The sequence below is a fragment of the Palaemon carinicauda genome, chromosome 22 (genome assembly GCF_036898095.1).
Source record: "Palaemon carinicauda isolate YSFRI2023 chromosome 22, ASM3689809v2, whole genome shotgun sequence".
Classification (NCBI taxonomy): Eukaryota; Metazoa; Arthropoda; class Malacostraca; order Decapoda; family Palaemonidae; genus Palaemon; species Palaemon carinicauda.
The window spans coordinates 88,546,059-88,567,119 of record NC_090746.1 but is presented as its reverse complement, the minus strand read 5'-3'; the positions used below and the strand labels follow the sequence as shown (position 1 = coordinate 88,567,119).

At 36.4% G+C, this 21,061-nt stretch overlaps 1 protein-coding gene across 1 annotated transcript; it reads right to left on the bottom strand.

The window, feature by feature from the left end:
• Positions 1–576: 576 nt before the first annotated feature.
• On the bottom strand, positions 577–12,170 carry LOC137616600 (uncharacterized). Its single transcript, XM_068346494.1, has 4 exons — positions 11,518–12,170; positions 6,716–6,803; positions 3,047–3,139; positions 577–1,992 (listed from the first exon to the last, which is right to left on the bottom strand). Exons 1-4 carry the CDS (start codon positions 11,587–11,589, stop codon positions 1,898–1,900), a joined length of 348 nt encoding a protein of 115 aa, XP_068202595.1. The 5' UTR covers positions 11,590–12,170; the 3' UTR covers positions 577–1,897.
• Positions 12,171–21,061: the final 8,891 nt, after the last annotated feature.

The following is a 21,061-nucleotide window of genomic DNA, read 5'->3' as shown; positions in this document are numbered from 1 at the left end:
CGACATGTATAACATAAAGGCATGTTTTTTAAATAGTTTCGAAACGATGATTATCGTTATGACTAATATATTCCCTGTTATTGTTATGGTGGTGATCATGCAGACAACAGCAAACAAAATGGTTTCTATAATCTTACAACTATTAGAGAGGTACTTCCATTCTGACGTAGCGTTAGTATCATTCGATGCCGTTATCTGATTGTAATTACAAGTTGGCCAAAATTTGTTAAAGAATATTGTTTTTAAATCTTTTAAAAAGCTCAATGGAAGGATTTTCAAACAAGGTGCGCTGGAAATATCATCTGCGCCTGGTCTAATAATTACATATACATCCGTGATTTCAATAGAAAATTTATCATTTTGGATATTCTCGATGCAATCCGTATTATTGGTTAAGTTGGCAATTACTAATATCTGAAGAATTTTCTGTATGGATTCAAACTCTTTTACATCAGGTGTATTTTCCGTTATATTTAAATCAGAAGTTTTGTTTAGGGTGAGGATTCCTCCCCTGAGGTCTGGATGCTTATTAATCCAAATGTCAACCAGAAAATCTTATTTGTATTATTTTCCTTAAATTTCGACGAGAGTTCGTTCTCAGCGATGTCCTATTCAGAGTCGCTGGATATACAAGGAACTGAAAGAAACGTGTTTCATAGTCTGAACCATCCTTAATTAGACTTTGGCAGTGCTCACTGTTGTTAGTGTGTAGTGACCCATCATTACAGGTCGTTCTCTCGTGCGATGTCGTTGAAGGTTACATTTGCCCTTCTGATGGAGGTCAAGAGAACGACTGTATTATTATTGCAGAGGCTTTCTAAATTATCTGTTTCATTACGCCAGAAGAGATATAGGTTTTTATCTCCCGCATGATCTGTGCAATTGTGGAAAATTATCCAATTCAATGGACTCCAAATTGATCTATAGTCTGTTAATTTAGTGAAATGTTCGTTACTTCAACTTTTGTGCAATTTTCAACTTCGATTTTCTGCAGGAGTTCTTTAGCTGACTGGTTACTCTTAAAGACAGGAATATTAAACAGCTCGGTATGATATTCTAAAGTAATGTTTGATGCTTCAAAACTCCTGTATACCGTTGTATTGATAGTTACATTAGTGGCAATTAAGGCCTGTAACATATAATTTAAACTTATAATTGAATGATTGATGTTACCGTTAAGGGCTACAATAGATTCTTTCTCAGAAATATGAGCAAAAACCCATGAGTGTGAGGTATTTGTTTCACCTGGATCTCCATGACAGTAATAGAAAGTTTGGTAGATATTTTGTATGATTCTAGCTTGTGTTGTATAGTTAAGAGGATGCTTACACCATGGCTTATCTTTAGGCGTCATAAAATTGCTAAGAATAGTGACTTTTTTTTGTGTTGCATCTAATTTGTTTGTATCGTTAGTGATAAAAACGATTCCCTTTTCGATTTGCGGTATTTTGAATGAATGGGAACACAGCGTTTTGTCTTCAGAGCATGAAACTGAATTTTCTAATTCTTTTTTACAATGGTCAGGTGTACTGTCAGTCAAATTTATAAAGGTCACATTAGATAGATGTGTATAGACATCCATACATAGTAAGTCTTTACATTTCTCTAACAGTGTTTGATTGTTGATTTGCAGGTACACTAATGTTTTGCTATAATTTCTGGTGTCGTTTTGAAACTCACATTGCCAGGGTAGGGATGACATGTACGTGGCTTTAGCCTTGGTCGAAGTTTTGTTGCAGTTGTTAAATAATTCCCTCACCGTTTCCCACCTGCTTTCATTTTTGACGTGTATGACGGGATACCAAAGAACTGTGTCTTGTCCGTCTGCAGATAATCCAAAGTAAAACTTTCGTCATCGATGAGATCTTCGCAGGATTTATCAGTCTGATTCTTTACTTCAGACCTTAGTTTTCCCTGACACATTGAATGGTTCTATTTTTCTATCCATTCTAAAGAAGATAGACAAGCTGCTTTTAATGAAGGTGCCGTCAACTGTAAGAAAAGAAGATAGCATTTTAGTAATGTAGATTTTTAAAGTTTATCAAAAAGAAGTGATATTCATGTTACTTCTGTTGAGGACATATGAAGTTTAATTGCATTTATACATTAAATAGGTTTTTATGAGACTATTACGTACACATTATTTCTACCCAGAAAAGCTACTAACATTATTGTCACTTATAACATGTTCAAATATATACTTAATCACACGTGTCAGAATGTACCACCACAATTGTGCATGCCGCTGTCATAACCCTCCCACCCCCTTCTCCACACACAAACAAACAAACATAGTGTTCATCAAGTATCTGTACAATTTGTAAACATATTACTAAAACGCTGATGAAATATCAAAATCAGATTTGGTCTACATACTCAGGAGTTATCAATAATTTTCACATTGCATTTGTGTATGTCAAGTACCCTCTTAATGAAAGAGATGCTGTTGAATGAATACTTAAAGATAGTAATTTCTCATGAAAAGGCACAATGTGTGCCATGGTCTACTGAAACAAATTCCGATAAAGAGACTGAACGATACTACATAACCAAGTATGGAAGAAATTCATCATCCCGTCCATCAATTATGCATGGAAAAAGAAGTTTGTGGATACAGGGAAAGTGTTAAATGCAGGAAAGAGTGGACGACCAAGAACATCTGAGGAAAACATTAAACGTGTATAGTCGCCGCAAAGATTCCAGGCGAAATATGCTCCACCCCATGATGACGTCATAGCCAATCACGTTGTCTCCCTCGTTAGCAGCGGTCACAGTACATCCCCTTACAAATTTGTGATCGCTGTTATTATTATTATTATTATTATTATTATTATTATTATTATTATTATTAGCTAAACTACAACCCTAGTTCGGAAAGCAAGATGCTACAAGCCCAATTGCTCCAACAGTAAAAAATAGCCCAGTGACGAAAGGAAATAAGGGAATAAATAAACAATTTAATCATACCATATGTTCATCTTTCTCTGAACGAAGAAGTCCATTCTTACCAAAGAATGGTTTTCAATGTATTATTTTGCATTCTTACCTTCCAAATCTGTGTCTGAACAACTTTTTTCCAAATATGTGCTTTGTTTGGATCGTTCTTTCTCTGGAGGGTTGGATATCTCATTTCCATGACCTGTAGGATAGAGATATGTAATAAATAAATCTTTCACGAAACGTCTTCGATATGTTTTCAATGTTCTTGAAATGTTACAATTTTTGGACCCTTGCAAATTCACATGACTCAAGAATATTTGGTGTTAACCCTGAACTCCAATGGCTGGGTGGAAATATAGATATTAAATTCAAGTTATTGTAATATGGGAATAGTTCCAGTTGAAAGTTAAGTTTATTCTGCTTTTTTGTTAGCTGTATAAATCATGATGCCTGAACCAATCTTAAAAGAAACATTAAAGTTTAGGACACAGACTCAGACATGATAAAGGACACGGTATTGCTGAAGCTGTAATTTATGCTATTTGCTTTCTAAGTCAGTCATTGTCGTATTTAATCTTAGAGAGATATCTTATCTATAGGATGTCTATCTTACTACTATAAGCCAAGCTATAAACTTGGCATGAAAGTCTGAAATGCTACATCCCCTAAGTTCGCAATTGGGAGAGCAGCCCAAAATGGAAAATTAGATTAAGAGTGAATTAATAGAAACAACAAAAAGGAACTAATATATAAGATGGTATAATGAATAGTGCAAATGAAAAAATACTAGACTCCTACCAATCTGCTTTACAAAAAAATGTATTAGCACAAGTTCGAAATTCTGTAATACTTTGTAATATTGGCCATTAAAAATGTAGAGAAGGAATAAATACTCTCAATTTCACATCTAATCACTAAGGGGCATACAATATCTCTTTTATAGAGAGATAATTTGACTGTACTATCATCATGCAATGATACAGCACCATGCAATGATAAAGCACGTGTGTAAGAACATTAATCTTTTTATCAAAAGCATTATCAAGTGAATATGACGAGACCATAGTTTCCCAAAAGTTTGGGAACCAGCGAAATTTTAGCTGAAAGCTACCGACTGATTGCATTGACATGTTCATGAAAAATCATTGAAAAGATTATCAAAGCAAGTCTTGTATGGTTATTAAAAAAGGTTTTATTATCTCCAGTGCACTCTTAGTTTCGAAAAATGAACTCTACAATGGATGTATTTGCTCATCTGGAATCATCTGTTTACGAGACATCCACTTCTAAGCAACGTATTGTGATAGTATGCTTTCATCTGGAAAAAGCATGAATGGAAGATGGCATGATGTCTACCGATCGAGCCACAGTAGGTGGTTAAAATGAAGGTTGATGATGTCAGAAGCAGGAAAACCACAGCAGGGATCTGGTGACACTATTGGTTGCCAGATCCCTGCCTGTGGTTTTACCGCTTCTGACGTCATCAACCCTCATTCTCACTACCTACTGTGGTCTGGTATCACTGTTTGCCCTTTGGGCATGCTCGATCGCGTGGGCAGGGCTTTAAAAGTATTCATGACTCTAGTCTGAGAGGCGAGTTGCCTCTTTTCATCCAAGCCTTTTTAAAAATGCGGTTCTTTCATGTTAGAGTAATGAAATACTCTTTCTGAAAGAAAATGTCAGGAAGATGGAGACCCATAGGGCAGTTTGTTTAGCGTTACTTTATTTTCTTTAGCAATAAATGGGACATCTGTCATTCCAGGTGACATTCTCTATACACTCTTGAAGAGGACCTTTAAGGAGTAGGAATGACTACAGTTGAAAGCTTCAACTTGTGACCAATCGTATTATCAGATGGTCATATTTGAATGGCTTAAATTTTTCAACAAGTAAAACCGTTGTCATTTAATTCTGTCACATTCGTGGAATACACCATAAGCTAGTTCAAATAAGCCATATATTTTGATACAATAATGTCTGGACTTTCTTACCGACCTCGGTATCAGAGCCCCAGGCGGAACCACTCAACGACAATAGCTTTTGACCGGCCAGGAATCGAACCCTGGTCCAGCAAACTTATAACAACAATGACTTACCACTTAGCCACGCGTGGTAAGTCACTGTTGTTACAAGTTTCCTGGACCAGGGTTCGATTCCCGGCCGGCCAGTAGCCATTGTCTTTGAGTGGTTCCGCCTGGGGCTCTGATCCCGAGGTTGGTAAGAGAGTCCAGACATTAATGTATCAAAATATATGGCTTATTTAAATATGAAAAACACGTCTAAATGTCCAAAATTTATCACCAAGACCTAGAGATATATAAAATAGATCAACGTATTTCATAGTTTTAAGAAATATAAATTATGTGTCTAACTTTTGATAGAAAGTTGAGTTGGGTCTCGCCTCTCAAAACGGTAGAAGTTAAATGTTTAGAGATTTTAAATACTTTTAAAGTTTAGTCACATACATCTTGGGAAGCAGATCATTAGATTCTCCTAAAACTGCATAAAGCGCTTATCTTATCCAAGTTTCATATGGATGTGAGTTGTACTCTTCAACCTTCCCTTCCAAGGTGAATATTCTAGATGCCATTCACCATACTGACATCGGATTAGCAAAAGGTGTTTATGAATTCTCCCCCATCCTTATTCTGTCAGTTGATGCAGATGAGTGGCCTCTGGATTTGTGACGCCAATCTACTATGACTAGATATAGGCATAGGATACAGAAATTTCCTAATTCCCTGTCCTTTCCATCTGCAAATAAAAAGTATTTCTTTCCATACTATGAGGCTCACTTTACATTCCCCAAACCCTTTAGATTCAGAGTGAAACATCTTCCAAATAGCAGTAATCTTTCCACTAGTGAGGTAATACCATTTAAGCTATCAGTTACCAACCCCCTGGAGACTTCCAGAAAGGACCTTGTGTAACTATTTTACTGGCTCTAAAGGCAACTTGGTAAATGAAGATATTTGATCTACAATTTAGGAACCTGCAAAACTGCATAGTAATACAGGATTCCTATTCATGAACAATTCCATGACCAGTGCTGGCATTAGATTTGGGAAGTGAAATTATCCTTTTAATTTTAAATGTACGCTCCCCTTTTAATATTATATAGTATATCTTTACAGGAGAGATGTATTATGTTCTGACTGTTACTGAAAAGTTAGCAATAATGAAAGGGGCTCATTTATACCTTCACTACATATTAAATGACAGCCAAGAGCTTTTTATTACCACACACACACACACACACACATATACATATATATATATATATATATATATATATATATATCATCAGCCATTACTTTTTCACTGTATTAAAAGGCCTCAGACGTGTTCTTCTACTTGCGCCTGTTTATGGTCTTTCTATATCAGTCCAAACTCGAAAACTTTCTTAGTTCGTCAATCCATCGTCTTCTCTTCCTTCCTGTGCTTCTTTTGCAATCTCTAGGGAGCGATTCGGTTATTCTTAATGTCAATCTATTATCTTTTATATATATGCAAGTGAAGAGATATGTCTGAGGCCCTTGTCCTGCAGTGGACTAGACACGGCTGATCATGATTTTATATATATATATATATATATATATATATATATATATATATATATATATATATATATATATATATATATATATATATATATATATATATATATATATGTACATATATATATATATATATATATATGGTGGGTGTGTGCGTGCGTGCGCGTGCGTGTGTGAATGTATATATAGAATATAAAAAAAGAGAGCCTGCCACTCACCTGAATCCACAACTGCAGTAGTCAATACAGGCAGTATGAGAAGAACTATGAAAATGAGATATTTTCTATCTGCAGAATCCTCTGTCATCTGTAAAGATATTGCAAAAAAATTATTGTGAAACATTTTGAACAATTTCTATGTATTTACTGGCATTGTCCATAGACCATCAACCTTTTTCATATAGGTTAAATGCACAACTGACTACTTAAGGATCCTTATTGAGATGTTCACATTTGTAAGATGCAGTAGTTTGCGATCGTCTTATTCAAACTTATACCCCATTTTGAAGTATGTCTTTTTAACAGGCATTTTTATAGTAAAGACCATTCCTGTATCTTAAGTGAGAACTGTAATGCACGTGTATTTCATACACACTCATACATTGTAAAGCGATCTCTCTCTCTCTCTCTCTCTCTCTCTCTCTCTCTCTCTCTCTCTAAAGATAAAATAACCTGTTTAAGCTTGACATTGCACGTTTCATGATATTAAAGTTTTTATGTCATTGATATCCTTAAGCATTTGTGTATATTATTATCATTTGCTAAGCTACAACCCTAGCTGGAAAACCAGGATGCTATAAGCCCTGGGGCTCCAATAGGGAAAATAGCTCAGTAAGAAAAGGAAAAAAGAAAAATAAAATATTTTAAGAACATTGAAATAAAAATCTCCTATACTAACTATACAAACTTTAACAAAACAAGAGGAAGAAAAATAACATAGAAAAGGGTGCCCGAGTATACCCTCAAGCAAGAGAACTCTAACCCAAGACAGTGGAAGACCATGGTACAGAGGCTAAGGTTCTACCTAAGACTAGAGAGCAATGGTTGGATTTTAGAGTGTCCTTCTCCTAGAAGAACTGCTTGCCATAGCTATAGAATCTCTTCTACCCTTACCAAGAGGAAAGTGTAAAGAATGCGCCATACTATTCAGTGTGTATGTAGGCAAGGGGAAAATGAACCGTAACCAGAGTGAAGGATCCAATGTAGGACTGTCTGGACAGCCAAAGGACCCCATAACTTTCTAGTGGTAGTATCTCAACGGGTGGCTGGTGCCCTGGCCAACCAACTATCAACTTGGTATTTCGCCGCAATAAACTAGTCATGTTCAGCCTGCCTTTTTGTTAAGACCTAACCACAGCCTACAATATTGGTGATCTACAGAGTGACCAGCTGCCCACTGCCTACCCACTCACCCATGCACCTTACACTCTGACAATACAGCCCACCGATCCTGACTCTTCTATCCATGCCGCATCAAGGAAATTGCCCCACTTAGCCACCAGAGAAGCATTTGCCTGGTTTCAGCACGCCAAAGTTCAGTTTCACATCAAGGGCATGACACGCTTAGGCAGCAAAGCAGACTATGTCCTCATGGTGGTCCCTGAGGACACTTTCCTGTAAATCTCCGATTTGCTTTGAAACCAAGGGGATGCCCCAATATAGTATGGCACCATCAAAACATATCTCCTGGTGTAGTACTCACCATCGCCAACCACCCATATAGCTAAGCTTTTTCAGCTTACTTAACAACTATTGGGGGACCAAAAGACTTTGATCACCCTAAGGAAAATTACCAGTATCGCTCACTTGCAACCTGCCACAGAGCAGTTCTCCTCGGCAAGTGCCCTTTGGGTACGATGTCTACCCAAAACCTGTATACAGTGCCATCCCCAATATAGATACTATGCCCATGATGGACCTGATTACCAAAGTCGACACCCTTACGGACAGCCACTTCACCACCTTCAAGACCTCCATCAATACTTCCACTCCTGAGGAAGACGACAAGTACTCAACACTAACCACTGACTTGAACGTGGTAAGACAAAGACACGCCCCCATTGACATACCGGAGTGGCAACAAAGCCAACCACCACCCACATATTCCGCCCCTCGCTCATGCCCCAACTAACAATTTCTACAGCCACTTACTGACACTCATCAACTGCAGTAATGCTACTACCTCTCCAGAATCGGGGCTGTTGCGAAGAAATGTACAGATGGTTGTCAATGGCCAAAATCCTTGTAAGTAGGCCATCGCTTGTGGCGGTAGACTCCCCTATCACTAATCTTTTCTTTTTACATGATGCAGGTACTGATGTGTGGATTTTTGGTAGACACTGGTACTTGCCGTTCTCTTCTACCAATGTCCCTCTCCCAGACACGACATAGTCATTCTAAGCCTGCTGTGTTGTCTACCTGGTAGCTGCCAACGTATCTGAGATCTCCACCAACAGATACAAGACACTCACAATAGCGTTTGGAAGCGCAAAATACCATTGGAAGTTTCTCGTAGCCGACAGTACATTGCCAATAATCGGTGGGGATTTCCTTTACCATTTCCTCCTCCTGGTTGACATAGTCAACCCAGACTCATACTTATCTATACCTCAGACCTCGCACTCCACATCAGTCCACCCACCGATGCCTATGCCCATTTCCTCACGACGTACCCAGAAGTCTTCCAACCAGAACTCCACCAAACGCCCATGGTTCCCGTCAAGCACGGTATTTATCACCATATCAAGATGACGGAGCCTATGGTATTTGCCCGATTCAGGCGTCTGGACCAGATCTTGATAATCTATTGTCACTGCCCGGCATGGCCACCACTCTTGCTACCCCTTTACGTCTCCCTCATGGGAAAGTCAAAAGAACTGGAATGGGGTCCCCTTCAAGACGCGGTATTCTGCAGCACAAAACATACCTTATCAATAGCTGCTGCTATTTTCACGGGCCACATGCACCTCTCCTTCTGTCCACCAATACCAGTGACGTTGCTATTGGTGCAGTACTCGAGCAGGCAGTCAACGGTCATTGGCCGTCTTTAGTAGAAAACTGTCCAAGGCAGAATCCGGCCACTCTACCTTCAACCGCGAATTGCTGGCGGTGCATTTAGCCTTACTAAAGCCTTAGAACATAAGTTAGTTACAACTCAGAGAGATATGGAAAGAATAATGATGGGAGTAACACTAAGAAACAGATAAAGAGCAACATAGATACGAGAAAACACTAAAGTAGATGTTCTAACAACATGTAAGAAAAAGAAATGAACACGGGCAGGACACATAATAAAAATGGCCTATAGTGGCTGGCCATTAAGAATAACAAAGTGGTTCCTTAGAAATTGCAAAAAGCAGGGGAAGAAGGGGAGGACGATGGATTAACAAGCTAAGAAAATTTACTGGTATAGACCGGTATAGAAAGACCCTGAACACACGGGAGTGGAAGCTTCTACTCTGCAGTGGACTAGCCACAGCTGATGATCATGAGATATATATATATATATATATATATATATATATATATATATATATATATATATATATATATATATATGTATATATATATATATATATATATATATATATATATATATATATATATATATATATATATATATATATATATATATATATATATATATATGTAGTTGTTTCTTGTCATTGCGACAGGTAGATAAAGGGAAAACAATATAAATTGTTGTCGCATTTACATGTGTGGTATCACTGATATTCATCAATGGAGAAAATTTTGCTGTTATTATTGCAAGAACTCTCGTTCATTTTGGAAATACCTGGCCTTACTTTCATATATTTTGTTTTTCTTTTACTATAACAGTCTAATGCTTACTACGTCTTTCTCATCTTCGTAACAACTGCTTCATCTTTCTTTCATTATACTTTTATAACCATTTCCTCACATGCATATCTTCACATCTTAGTATCCTTCAATCAATCCTCAAATATTCTCATGTACAAAATAAAAAAAAAAGAAAAAAAAAAAAAAAAAAGATCTCGACCACTACTTCAGATAACTTTCCTGTTGCAGGGTCTTGGAAACGATCCAAAAGATGAGGTCATAATAAAGTTTAAGTTCTTGTACTTTTAACCAGTAACATTTATATTATGACCAACAGTATCAACATGCAATTGTATCATAAACATACTCATGTGCATCAATGTGTTTGCGTAGGTCTGTCACGTCATTTTCCTGTGATTACGTTGTCTAAGTAATTAGTGAACACTTTTCAATATCTTTTAGATGTTTTTTTTTTTCATAGATATATAATTTCCTGGTAGTCGTATCTGAAGCAGACGTTGGACTTACTGTGTAATCATTCATTGAGATTGCACGCTATATTGGGAAAGTATCCTGTGGTTTTGGAAAGCCGGTTGCTTTTAGAACATCGGGAGACAGGTTACCTTGAACACATTAGGGTTCAGGTTATCTTTAAGATATCAGGAACTCCAGTGAGCAGCTTAATTCTAAAACTTTGGTTATGCAGCTTATCTTTAAGATATCAGTAAACTGCTTATCTTTAAGATATCAGTAAACGGCTTATCTTTGAAATATCAGTAAGCTGCTTACATTCAAAATATCAGTAACCAGTTTACTTTAGAAATGTGAATAAGCATCTTACTCGTAAAAGAATAGTAAGTGGGTTATTTTTGAAATATTTGTAAGCTGCTTACTTTGAAATGTCGATAGTCAGCTCACTTTTAGGATATCAGTGAGTTACCTACTTTAGAAATATAGGTAAACTGTATTTTTAAAATATCAATAAGCATTTTCCTTTAATATATCAGGAAGATGCTTCCCTTTAAAATATCAGTAAGCAGCTTTCCTTTGAAATATCGGTAAGCAGCTTACTTTAGGATATCATTAAACGTCCTACTTTCAAGATATTAATGAGCAGGTTACTTTTGAATAGCCATGAACAGATTTGTCAATGAAGATTAAGATAATGTTACTTGCATATCAATATTAGAAGTACAATAAAATCGCAGTTAAGAGCTTACCTTCGACAAAGCCTTACAGGCCTTCAACACGACTTTTATGTTTTGAGTCCAGGTCATCTTTGAAATATCCATTACCTCGTTCCAGGTAACGACTAAACGACGAAACCCGCCCACCCATACAGGCCTCCAGTTGAAGCTATGGAGCGTTCTCTCAAAGTGAGTACTCGTTTTCAACAATCTATCCTTGGAAATGATGTCTGCTCTTTTTAGCTTCACCGATATCTGTAGGTTTTCATCAACTTTCTTCCCCCTTCTCTCAGAGTTGGACTTAGAGATCCTGGCACTTGGGACACCTGATTATCCCCAATCAGTCATCCACTGACTAATAATCGATACTTATTCAAATTCGCATTAACTGGGACAGTGTCCCGTCGATTTCCTTCGTAGCCTAACCCTCACTGTACGCTAAACAAGACTGACTACTCGGCGGCTGCATTCTGGGTAGTCTTGACTGTGGGAGGGGGGTTGGGAGAACCTGTTTCCTGCCAGTTGAAGTTGCATCCCAACCTTTCGGAAAATAGGAAATATCCTAAATCTTCGTGCTTTCCTCTTCCTTCTTTTCTTGTTCATCCTCATTGTCACGACAATGGCAATTAATTAAATCATTAATATTCAAGAGGTGGGTCAGACAAAGTTGAATTTGTATTGAGCAATATATTTTCACAATAAATCATACACAGGTTTGAGCACTTTTAATTAAGTCTATAAATTTCAATCTTGCAATGCTTTTTAAATAAAATACGTGCTCTTCATTCATGGTAGCGATTTACATAAAACAACTTGTGAGAAGAACGGCCAGGGGACGAAGACTTAACATTTACGTGAGTACAGTTTTCAAAGGCAGTATAAAAGTCCAAGATAAATTCGAAGTCTAAAAACGAGGGTTTTGGTTATGGCAAAGGGGCAAGAATTGTTACAACTTATCCGTTTGTTACGTTAGGCCCGACTGATGCATGTCCTGCGGGCATCGTAAGGCTTCACCGGCATTGTAGGGTATGACCTCATGACGTCAGAAGAGAATGACCAATCAGAGCCATAATCGTCACAGCAATCCAGATACAACGGGTAGGCCTAAGCCCTCCTGAGCCGTTGTTCCCTCAGGTCCCGCCTTTCGACTCCCCCACCAAATCTGCAAGATAAGGAGGGAGGCAGAAAACCGTTCGTTGGCAGTTTGGCATGGAGACAACCTCTTCTCCAGTGGATGCTGATGAACCACACTCCACCCCAGGCGAGCCGGTGACCAGAGGTCATTCATATGACCTCAAATAGAGATTCACAAACAAACAGGGTGTACGTGGCATCATACGTATTCTGTAAAAAGAAGTGCGGGTCCACAAACGTATGGTATTCATTATTTTCATTTGAACTAAGAAATCTGATATGAATAAATATTATTATTATTATTATTGTTATTGTTATTGTTGTTGTTGTTGTTGTTGTTGTTGTTGTTGTTTCCTTGTAATCCATATTGGTTGCTTTACCCGAGGAAATAATGAGGAATCTTTTTTAATCGTCTGTACGTAAGGCCACAATTGAATATCATCCTCATGTAGAATATTATATCAAGTCAATACTCTCTCTCTCTCTCTCTCTCTCTCTCTCTCTCTCTCTCTCTCTCTCTCTCTCTCTCTCTCTCTCTCTCTCTCTCTATGGGGTTTGGTAATGGTATTTGATCGCCAGTCTCACTATTATTTGGTAAAGAAAAAAATACAAAGAAAGGAGAAAAGAGGCATCATACTTGAAGGTAATAATAATAATAATAATAATAATAATAATAATAATAATAATAATAACGTTTGAAACACCTCCAGAAGACTATAATTACTGCCAGATCTTTGCTCAGATAGCATCAATAACGTTTACCTTATGTTTTCTTGTGCATTAGTATTGGAGGTGTTCCATTTTCATACTACACTGTTAAAAAGTCCCTAATTTTAATCTGAAATTCTCCATAAAAGTATACAGTTCTCAGCCGTATTTCAGTAAATGTAGGAGACCGTAATTCTTACCCTACTTTCTTATATCTATTACAGGTTGGTGACCGCAATATCACTCCTTAACGTCAATATATCCGTTTTCAAAACGGTAAATGCCTAGCAAAATTTATTCCAGGATTTTGACCATTTTTTTTTTCTTTTGGCGGCAAATCTTTAACAGCGTATGTTTTAGAATAAAGAGTATAAGTAAGCATTTCTTGCAATAGAGTATAGTATTTACGTTTTATTCACTCATATTATTCTTTAATTAGGGTAAGTACAGTGGTATCCTGAAGAAGATATTGGTTAATGAGTTAGATAAAGACTGCAGATGCTAAAAAGAGAAAATTAGATTTTTTAGATACCGTAGTATGATGCTATGCGATGATATACGACTCTTTATATCTAAAACTTGTGTAATAATGTTTAAATGGTAAATTTGATGATTTGCTGCAAGCTGGAAAAAATTTTACAACTTTATATATAATGCAAGCTGAAAAACCTATCAACAGATATTCTTGCAACAAATATGATTGAGGAAAATAGAAAAAAAAATCCTTCAGAATAAAAATTGAATATTTTTCCTTTTAATAAATCCATTTTACTTCAATCTTTTCTATATCTCAAGTACCTACAGTAATTTAATCTCTACGCTGAGGCTACTTAGGGGCATCCTACCCAGAAATGCCCCGGGCAGTCCAAGGTCTAAAATCGGCTCTGGTTGAAGTCACCTTCCTTGCTCCCGTAGGTCATCAGGACGGATGAAATTTCCAGAAAAAAAAAAACTTCAACCAATTAGTGAATATCTATTTTAAAGGACGAAAGGTTTATATACGTATAGGAACAAGTAACAGATTTCAAATGCAATTTGTATTTTCCTAACTATACAAATCGGAGTCCTTTGAATGAAATTGGTCACCTCAACCAAGCCCTCTCAGTCCTAGACCTAAGGACAATTGATTGATTGATTGGTTGAGAGTGTATGTATGACAACGGGTGGACAACAAGCCCTCCTTTTCGCAATACCAGTCGGTATCCTACTACCATGTGGATGCTTCATTGGCCATTCCAGCGCCGTTGAAGACGTATCCTTATTCTGAAGGACTCGTGTTTGCATAGCTAGGAAAAATGCAAATTACACTTTTTTCTTAAATTCCTTAAGAACTTGCAAAAACATATATACATGTATATATATATATATATATATATATATATATATATATATATATATATATATATATATATATATATATATATATATATATACATATATATATATATATACACAAATATATATATATATATATATATATATATATATATATATATATATATATATATATATATATAAATATATATATACAAATATAAATATATATATATATATATATATATATATATATATATATATATCTATATATACATATATACATATATACTTATATATACTTATATAAACATATATATACATATACAGTATATGCATATACATATATATACACATATATATACATATATATATATATACATATATATATATATATATATATGTGTGTGTGTGTGTGTGTGTGTGTGTGTGTAGTGGGTGTGTGTGTATATACATACATATAAACACACTGCTAATTTTTCCGGTTTTCCATCAATTATCCACCTTTCTTTTTCATATTGGTTGATGATCAATCAAACCCGTGACGAAAGCTCCAACGGTTATTTTCAAATATGAATTGACCGATTTATTTTCTTAAGGTTTCTGCTCATGATAAATACTTATCGCCAATAAACAATTCGATGATGTGCGAAATAGAGGAAGAAGAAAAAATATCCAGTTAATAAGATATCTCAGTCCCTTCGATTTGCATCGCAAAGTTGACCTCCTGCAGATACCACTAATTACGAAATCACCTTCAGGTTTTCCACTGAGATCATAAGGGCTGGAGCCCTTGGCTGAGGAAAGAAAGTTTACGAAGGCTATTTTTGCGCTGTGACTTCTACGGTGTGTTGACATGTCTTTGGACTGGTCAACAGTGCCTGTGTCAGTGACTGTGTTTGATTGAGTAGAGGTTTTTACTATTTCAGTGAAAAGGAATATCTTTAATAATATCAAAAAAAGTTCTTGAACCTAATTTGATGTAGGAGACATGGTTGCTATTTCTGTGAAAATGGATATCTTAAGTAATAGAAAAATTCTTGATCCAAATTCGATGGAGGGACTTGTTTGCTTAAGATATAATGTGGTCAGACTCCGCTTCTGGCAATAACCGATACAGGAGAGATAGACGGCAAGATGATGCTTCTTCTGAAAAAAAAAAAAAGCCTTATACAGTTGGTGCTATAAAATCTTTACTTTTCCTTCAATGTCGTATAGCTACTCTGCTTCAATGGGGTTTATGGTGGGTACCCTAAAGATGTTTACTTTCGGAGATCGTGTTTTATCCGGGCAAAATGATAATGATTTCAGACTTAGAAGAACATGAAATACGTGCTTCAGCGCTCTCTCTCTCTCTCTCTCTCTCTCTCTCTCTCTCTCTCTCTCTCTCTCTCTCTCTCTGAAATATTCCATTCACGTAACGTCTATGGATCTTTAGAATGTGAATGATAAACCCCCCCCCTCTCTCTCTCTCTCTCTCTCTCTCTCTCTCTCTCTCTCTCTCTCTCTCTCTCTCTCTCTCTCTCTATGAGATATTTCATTTACGTAACTTCTGTGGATCCTTAAAATGTGTATGATAACCTCTCTCTCTCTCTCTCTCTCTCTCTCTCTCTCTCTCTCTCTCTCTCTCTCTCTCTCTCTCTCTCTCTATGAGATATTTCATTTACGTAACTTCTATGGATCCTTAAAATGTGTATGATAACCTCTCTCTCTCTCTCTCTCTCTCTCTCTCTCTCTCTCTCTCTCTCTCTCTCTCTCTCTCTCTCTCTCTCTCTGATTTTATATGAAATCCAGTATTTTACGTAAAGTTTAGGGCTACTTAAAATGACTGGGATAACTAATCTCTTTTTGTCTCTATCTCTCCGTCATTTAATTTGAGAAACAATATATATATATATATATATATATATATATATATATATATATATATATATATATATATATATATATATATATATATACATATATATACATATATATACATATATATGTATATATATATATATATATATATATATATATATATATATATATATATATATATACACACATACATATATATACATATATATGTATATATATATGTATATACTATATATATATATATATATATATATATATATATATATATATATATATATATATATATATATATCAATTCTTCAGCTTGTTAAACTATTGGAGTACCATTAGGACATGTTCCAAGGAGCCTAAACACTTTTAGAGGAACCTCCTGTGTGATTTTCTAGTGCAGTAGTGACTGGCAGCAATGGAAATGTTTGTGATCAACACGTTATTTATTGTACAGTTTGTGCAAATGTATAAAAGAAAAAAATATCCTGTTTTGTAAAAGTCCTTCGAATGATGATCGCCATCTTTTCTTCCCATTTGTAAAGAGATGTAAATGTATTTTGTAATCTAATAAAATTGCATAAAAAGCTCAGATTTTTTATGTTTCCTCTTTGGTACAGCAAATCTTTTTTTAGAGTGTGGATGCAAAATTGTTATGCTTTGCTATTTTGTTTGCAGGAATATTTGGTAAAATTACAGTTTCAATCAAACTCTGATATCTGATAGGAAAAGTTATTTTTTCTAGCTTAAACAGCGAGTTTTCAAGAAATCAAACCTTCATTTCCATTGCAATAAGATCTTCTACCGTTATGGACCTCCTCCCCTTCCCGACATTATTTAACACTTTTGAAGTTTGGGAAAGGCCACAGAATCTGACAAACCCACCTAACCTAACCTAGTTGTTCATAAGTTACAGACCTAGCCTATAACGAGACCCCACGAATCCCCCTTCCCAGGTCACAAACCTTCCCAGGTCACAGACCTAGCCGGGGCAAGCCCCACGGGCCCCTTTCCTAGGTCACAAACCTTCCCAGGTCACAGACCTAGCCATGACCATGGCCCCTTTCCCAGGTAAAAAACCTTCCCAGGTCACACACCTAGCCGTGACCATGGCCCCTTTCCCAGGTCACAAACCTTCCCAGGTCACACACCTAGCTGTGACCATGGCCCCTTTCCTAGGTCACAAACCTTCCCAGGTCACACACCTAGCCGTGACCAAGCCCCCTGACCGCCCCCCCCCCCCCCTCACCAGGTGACCAAGCCCCCTGACCCCCCCCCCCTCACCAGGTAACAGACTAAATGTAAATCACAAATAAATCCTTGAATTATGATGAAATAAATCATAAATGAATCCTTACCAGAATCACTCGAGACACTTAACACTTTTAGGTAACACCGAATGCTCACGCAGAAACCTATTTCCCACTTTTGGAGTTCCATGGTAAAGTCCACGAAACCGGCCAATGACGTCAAAATAGGAAGAGGAACAACCACTGCACGTCTGCACAACAGAATTCATGACAGTCAACTGACAAGCACTGATTCTAGAAGGACGTATAAATTCCAAAATCGCAGTTAATTGGATTACTTTGAACCAAAACAACCAATTAGGTTTTAGCATTCTTTCTGTACCTATACATCATAACCAAAACCAAAGGACGATCAGACATTTTTACTCACAATGCATTAACAAAAAACAAAATGTTGTCGGGAGAGAAACTAACATGGCAGCCTAGGTACATCATTGGGATAACAGTTAGGAACAATATTCATCGATAAATATTTCGTAACCCTTAATTTGCAGAAAATTCCAGTAACCTTTTCGTACTAATCATCTAAAATATTTATGTTATCAAGTAAAGAAAGAATAGATATCCGAATTTGGTTGAAACTGTAATAATACCAAATATTTCAATTAAGATTTTTTGGGACTAATGAGTTTCAAAATGTCTATACAAATGAGGAAAATCAAAGCAAGTGGTAAACTAGGAATCGCATAGACTTTGCAAACAGAATTCCCCTAAACTAGAGAATTAAATAATCATAAACGATTATGGAAAAAATAAGCAATCAGGTCATACACAAAAGTCTTATTTACCTGCGAAAAAAAACTATAAGAATAAGTAAAATCCGTCATAGAAAATTTTACATAAGGAACAGTGAGGATCACTGTTCCTAACTAATCTACGTTATGCTAACTTATGAAAATAGACTAAAATGGACTAGAGCACTTATAAAAAACAATAAATTTGCACAAGCTTACCTGTAGGGTCATTTCTTTGACACAAAATTGCTGACAAGCAGCCCTGATGCTACACACTGTAGCAACCAGAGGGTTGAAGGTCTCTTCTGAGGCTGTGCGGTCGGTCTGAAGGACTCCCTTTGGCACAATTGTGCGTGGCATGCTTAAGAAAGTATTTATGATTAGATCTAAGAGGCAATAAATGCCATCAGAACTTTCCAAATGCACAAAAGGTTACTAAGAAAATATTTTTGACTAGGATCATGTCTTGGCGTAACCCGCACACTTGCCAAGCCTTTCTGAGAGGATCCTCTCCATACAACCAACTTTTTTTAGAATTAAAATATTAATTCTTTGACCTTAACATTACTGCATCATATCGTTTATAAGTTGTATTCTTTATTGGCATAAACTAAGATATTTCATATAAAAAAGACACTTACAAATCTCCAAGAACTTTAGGCTAATAAAAATATCACCTGTGTTTTTCATGGCTCTAGTTCCCTTGTAGTACTTTATCAATTGTTTTTGCACTTATAAATGTGTTGTTTTTCATTCGTTTGTATGAAAAGCTGAAGAATATAAGAAACCATAACGGTAATGAGTGAAATATGTTTCTTAGGCTAAAGTTTGAGAGAGTTTCAAATGCTTTAATTCCAGCATTTGTGCTTTCACATACCCTGTTGACGAAAGAGGTGTGCTTTGGTAAAGCAATCATGTGCATGTAAATATATTGGTGACTATTGGCATCCCCCGACAATTTTAATATTTTTTAGACACCTGGCTGGGAATTTATGAGGGGTCAACTTTATCTACACTCATATGTGTACATGAATGTATTTCATAATTAAATCTGAACAAACTTGATTTATTCATAGTCATAGCACATTATACCATTTGCCAAAAGAAAAAAAATTCATGTTTCAGGGAAATCGAACACACATGATGTGAGAATGTTGGGATCAGAAAATTGCCATGAAACTAGGAAGGTATATCAAGATAGTCCAAAGGTGAATGTGTTGTGCGGGATCATGTATTATCGAATCCTTGTCCATTTTCCCTGAACGAGTCATCAATTATTGCAAATGTTTACTTTGACCCTTTGACTGAATATGTGGTACCACAGTTAGACAACCTTCAACCAACTATAACGTCCCAGCAAGATGGTGCACTACCATTTCGGGAACGGCAAGGTTGTGGGTTCTTAAACGTTGGGTTCGGTGAAAGGGACCAGAACATTTTTATGAGGTTTAATCCCACAGAGATCAAAAGATTATGGATTAGAGAAAAGTGAAATATTAAGAAGTATTGACATGTAGAGAGAGAGAGAGAGAGAGAGAGAGAGAGAGAGAGAGAGAGAGAGAGAGAGAGAGAGAGGTGCATGATATCTAAATCACATTCATGAAATGGCAAACAAAGTATGTTATTCATTACTTCCCTTTTCTCTGACTGGACACTATAAAATGTATTCTTAGCTCCATTCATAAAAATTACTCGGGAGGTAAGATAACATTGGAGTGATCCAGCATAGACGTTGTGGCGGGAATGATCTGGCATGGCTGGTTCGACTCCAGTGATACAGCATGGCTGTTTGGACGTCAGTGGTCTGGCATAGCCATTTCGGCACAGTGATCTTATATAGCTGTATTGGAACAAATGATCTAGCATAGCTGTATTAATTCAAGTGATCTAGCAAGGGCGCTTTATCGTAATTAATCCTGCATAACCGTTTATGCACAAGTGATCAAACATGGCGTTTTGTCATGAACACTCTCGCAAAGCCATTTTGCCACAAGTGATCTGATATAACCATTTTGGCGCTAGTAATTTAACGAGGCCACTTTATCACGGGTGATTTAGCACGGACGTTTTAGCGCGAATGATCTCGCATGGTCGTTTTGCCACGAGTTAACTGGCATGGACAATTAGGCGCAAGTGATCTATCTTGGCCGTTTTTAGAGCAAATGAGTTGGCAGGGTCATTTTGGCACTGGTCCGTTTGGTAATTATGGTCTTTTTACTAGATGTTTTTTTTCCTTTTTTATTATGATCCCGTCTTGCATATGTGCAAATACAAAATGAAACTATTCGTAATTATTTTGTAGCGGGACGTCACAAAAACAAACACTCCCACACTCTTGAATCATTCTGTCAATATTCTCAATAATACAAACTTTCCCCTTATGTCATCGGCAACTGGACTCTTGTAAAGAAGGGAAATTAAAAATAGATAATAACCTTGCAAGTATATTTCCTAAAATTAAATATATATTAACACTTAATACAAAAAAAAAAAAAACATTAAAATTAACGCACAAAAACCATTACC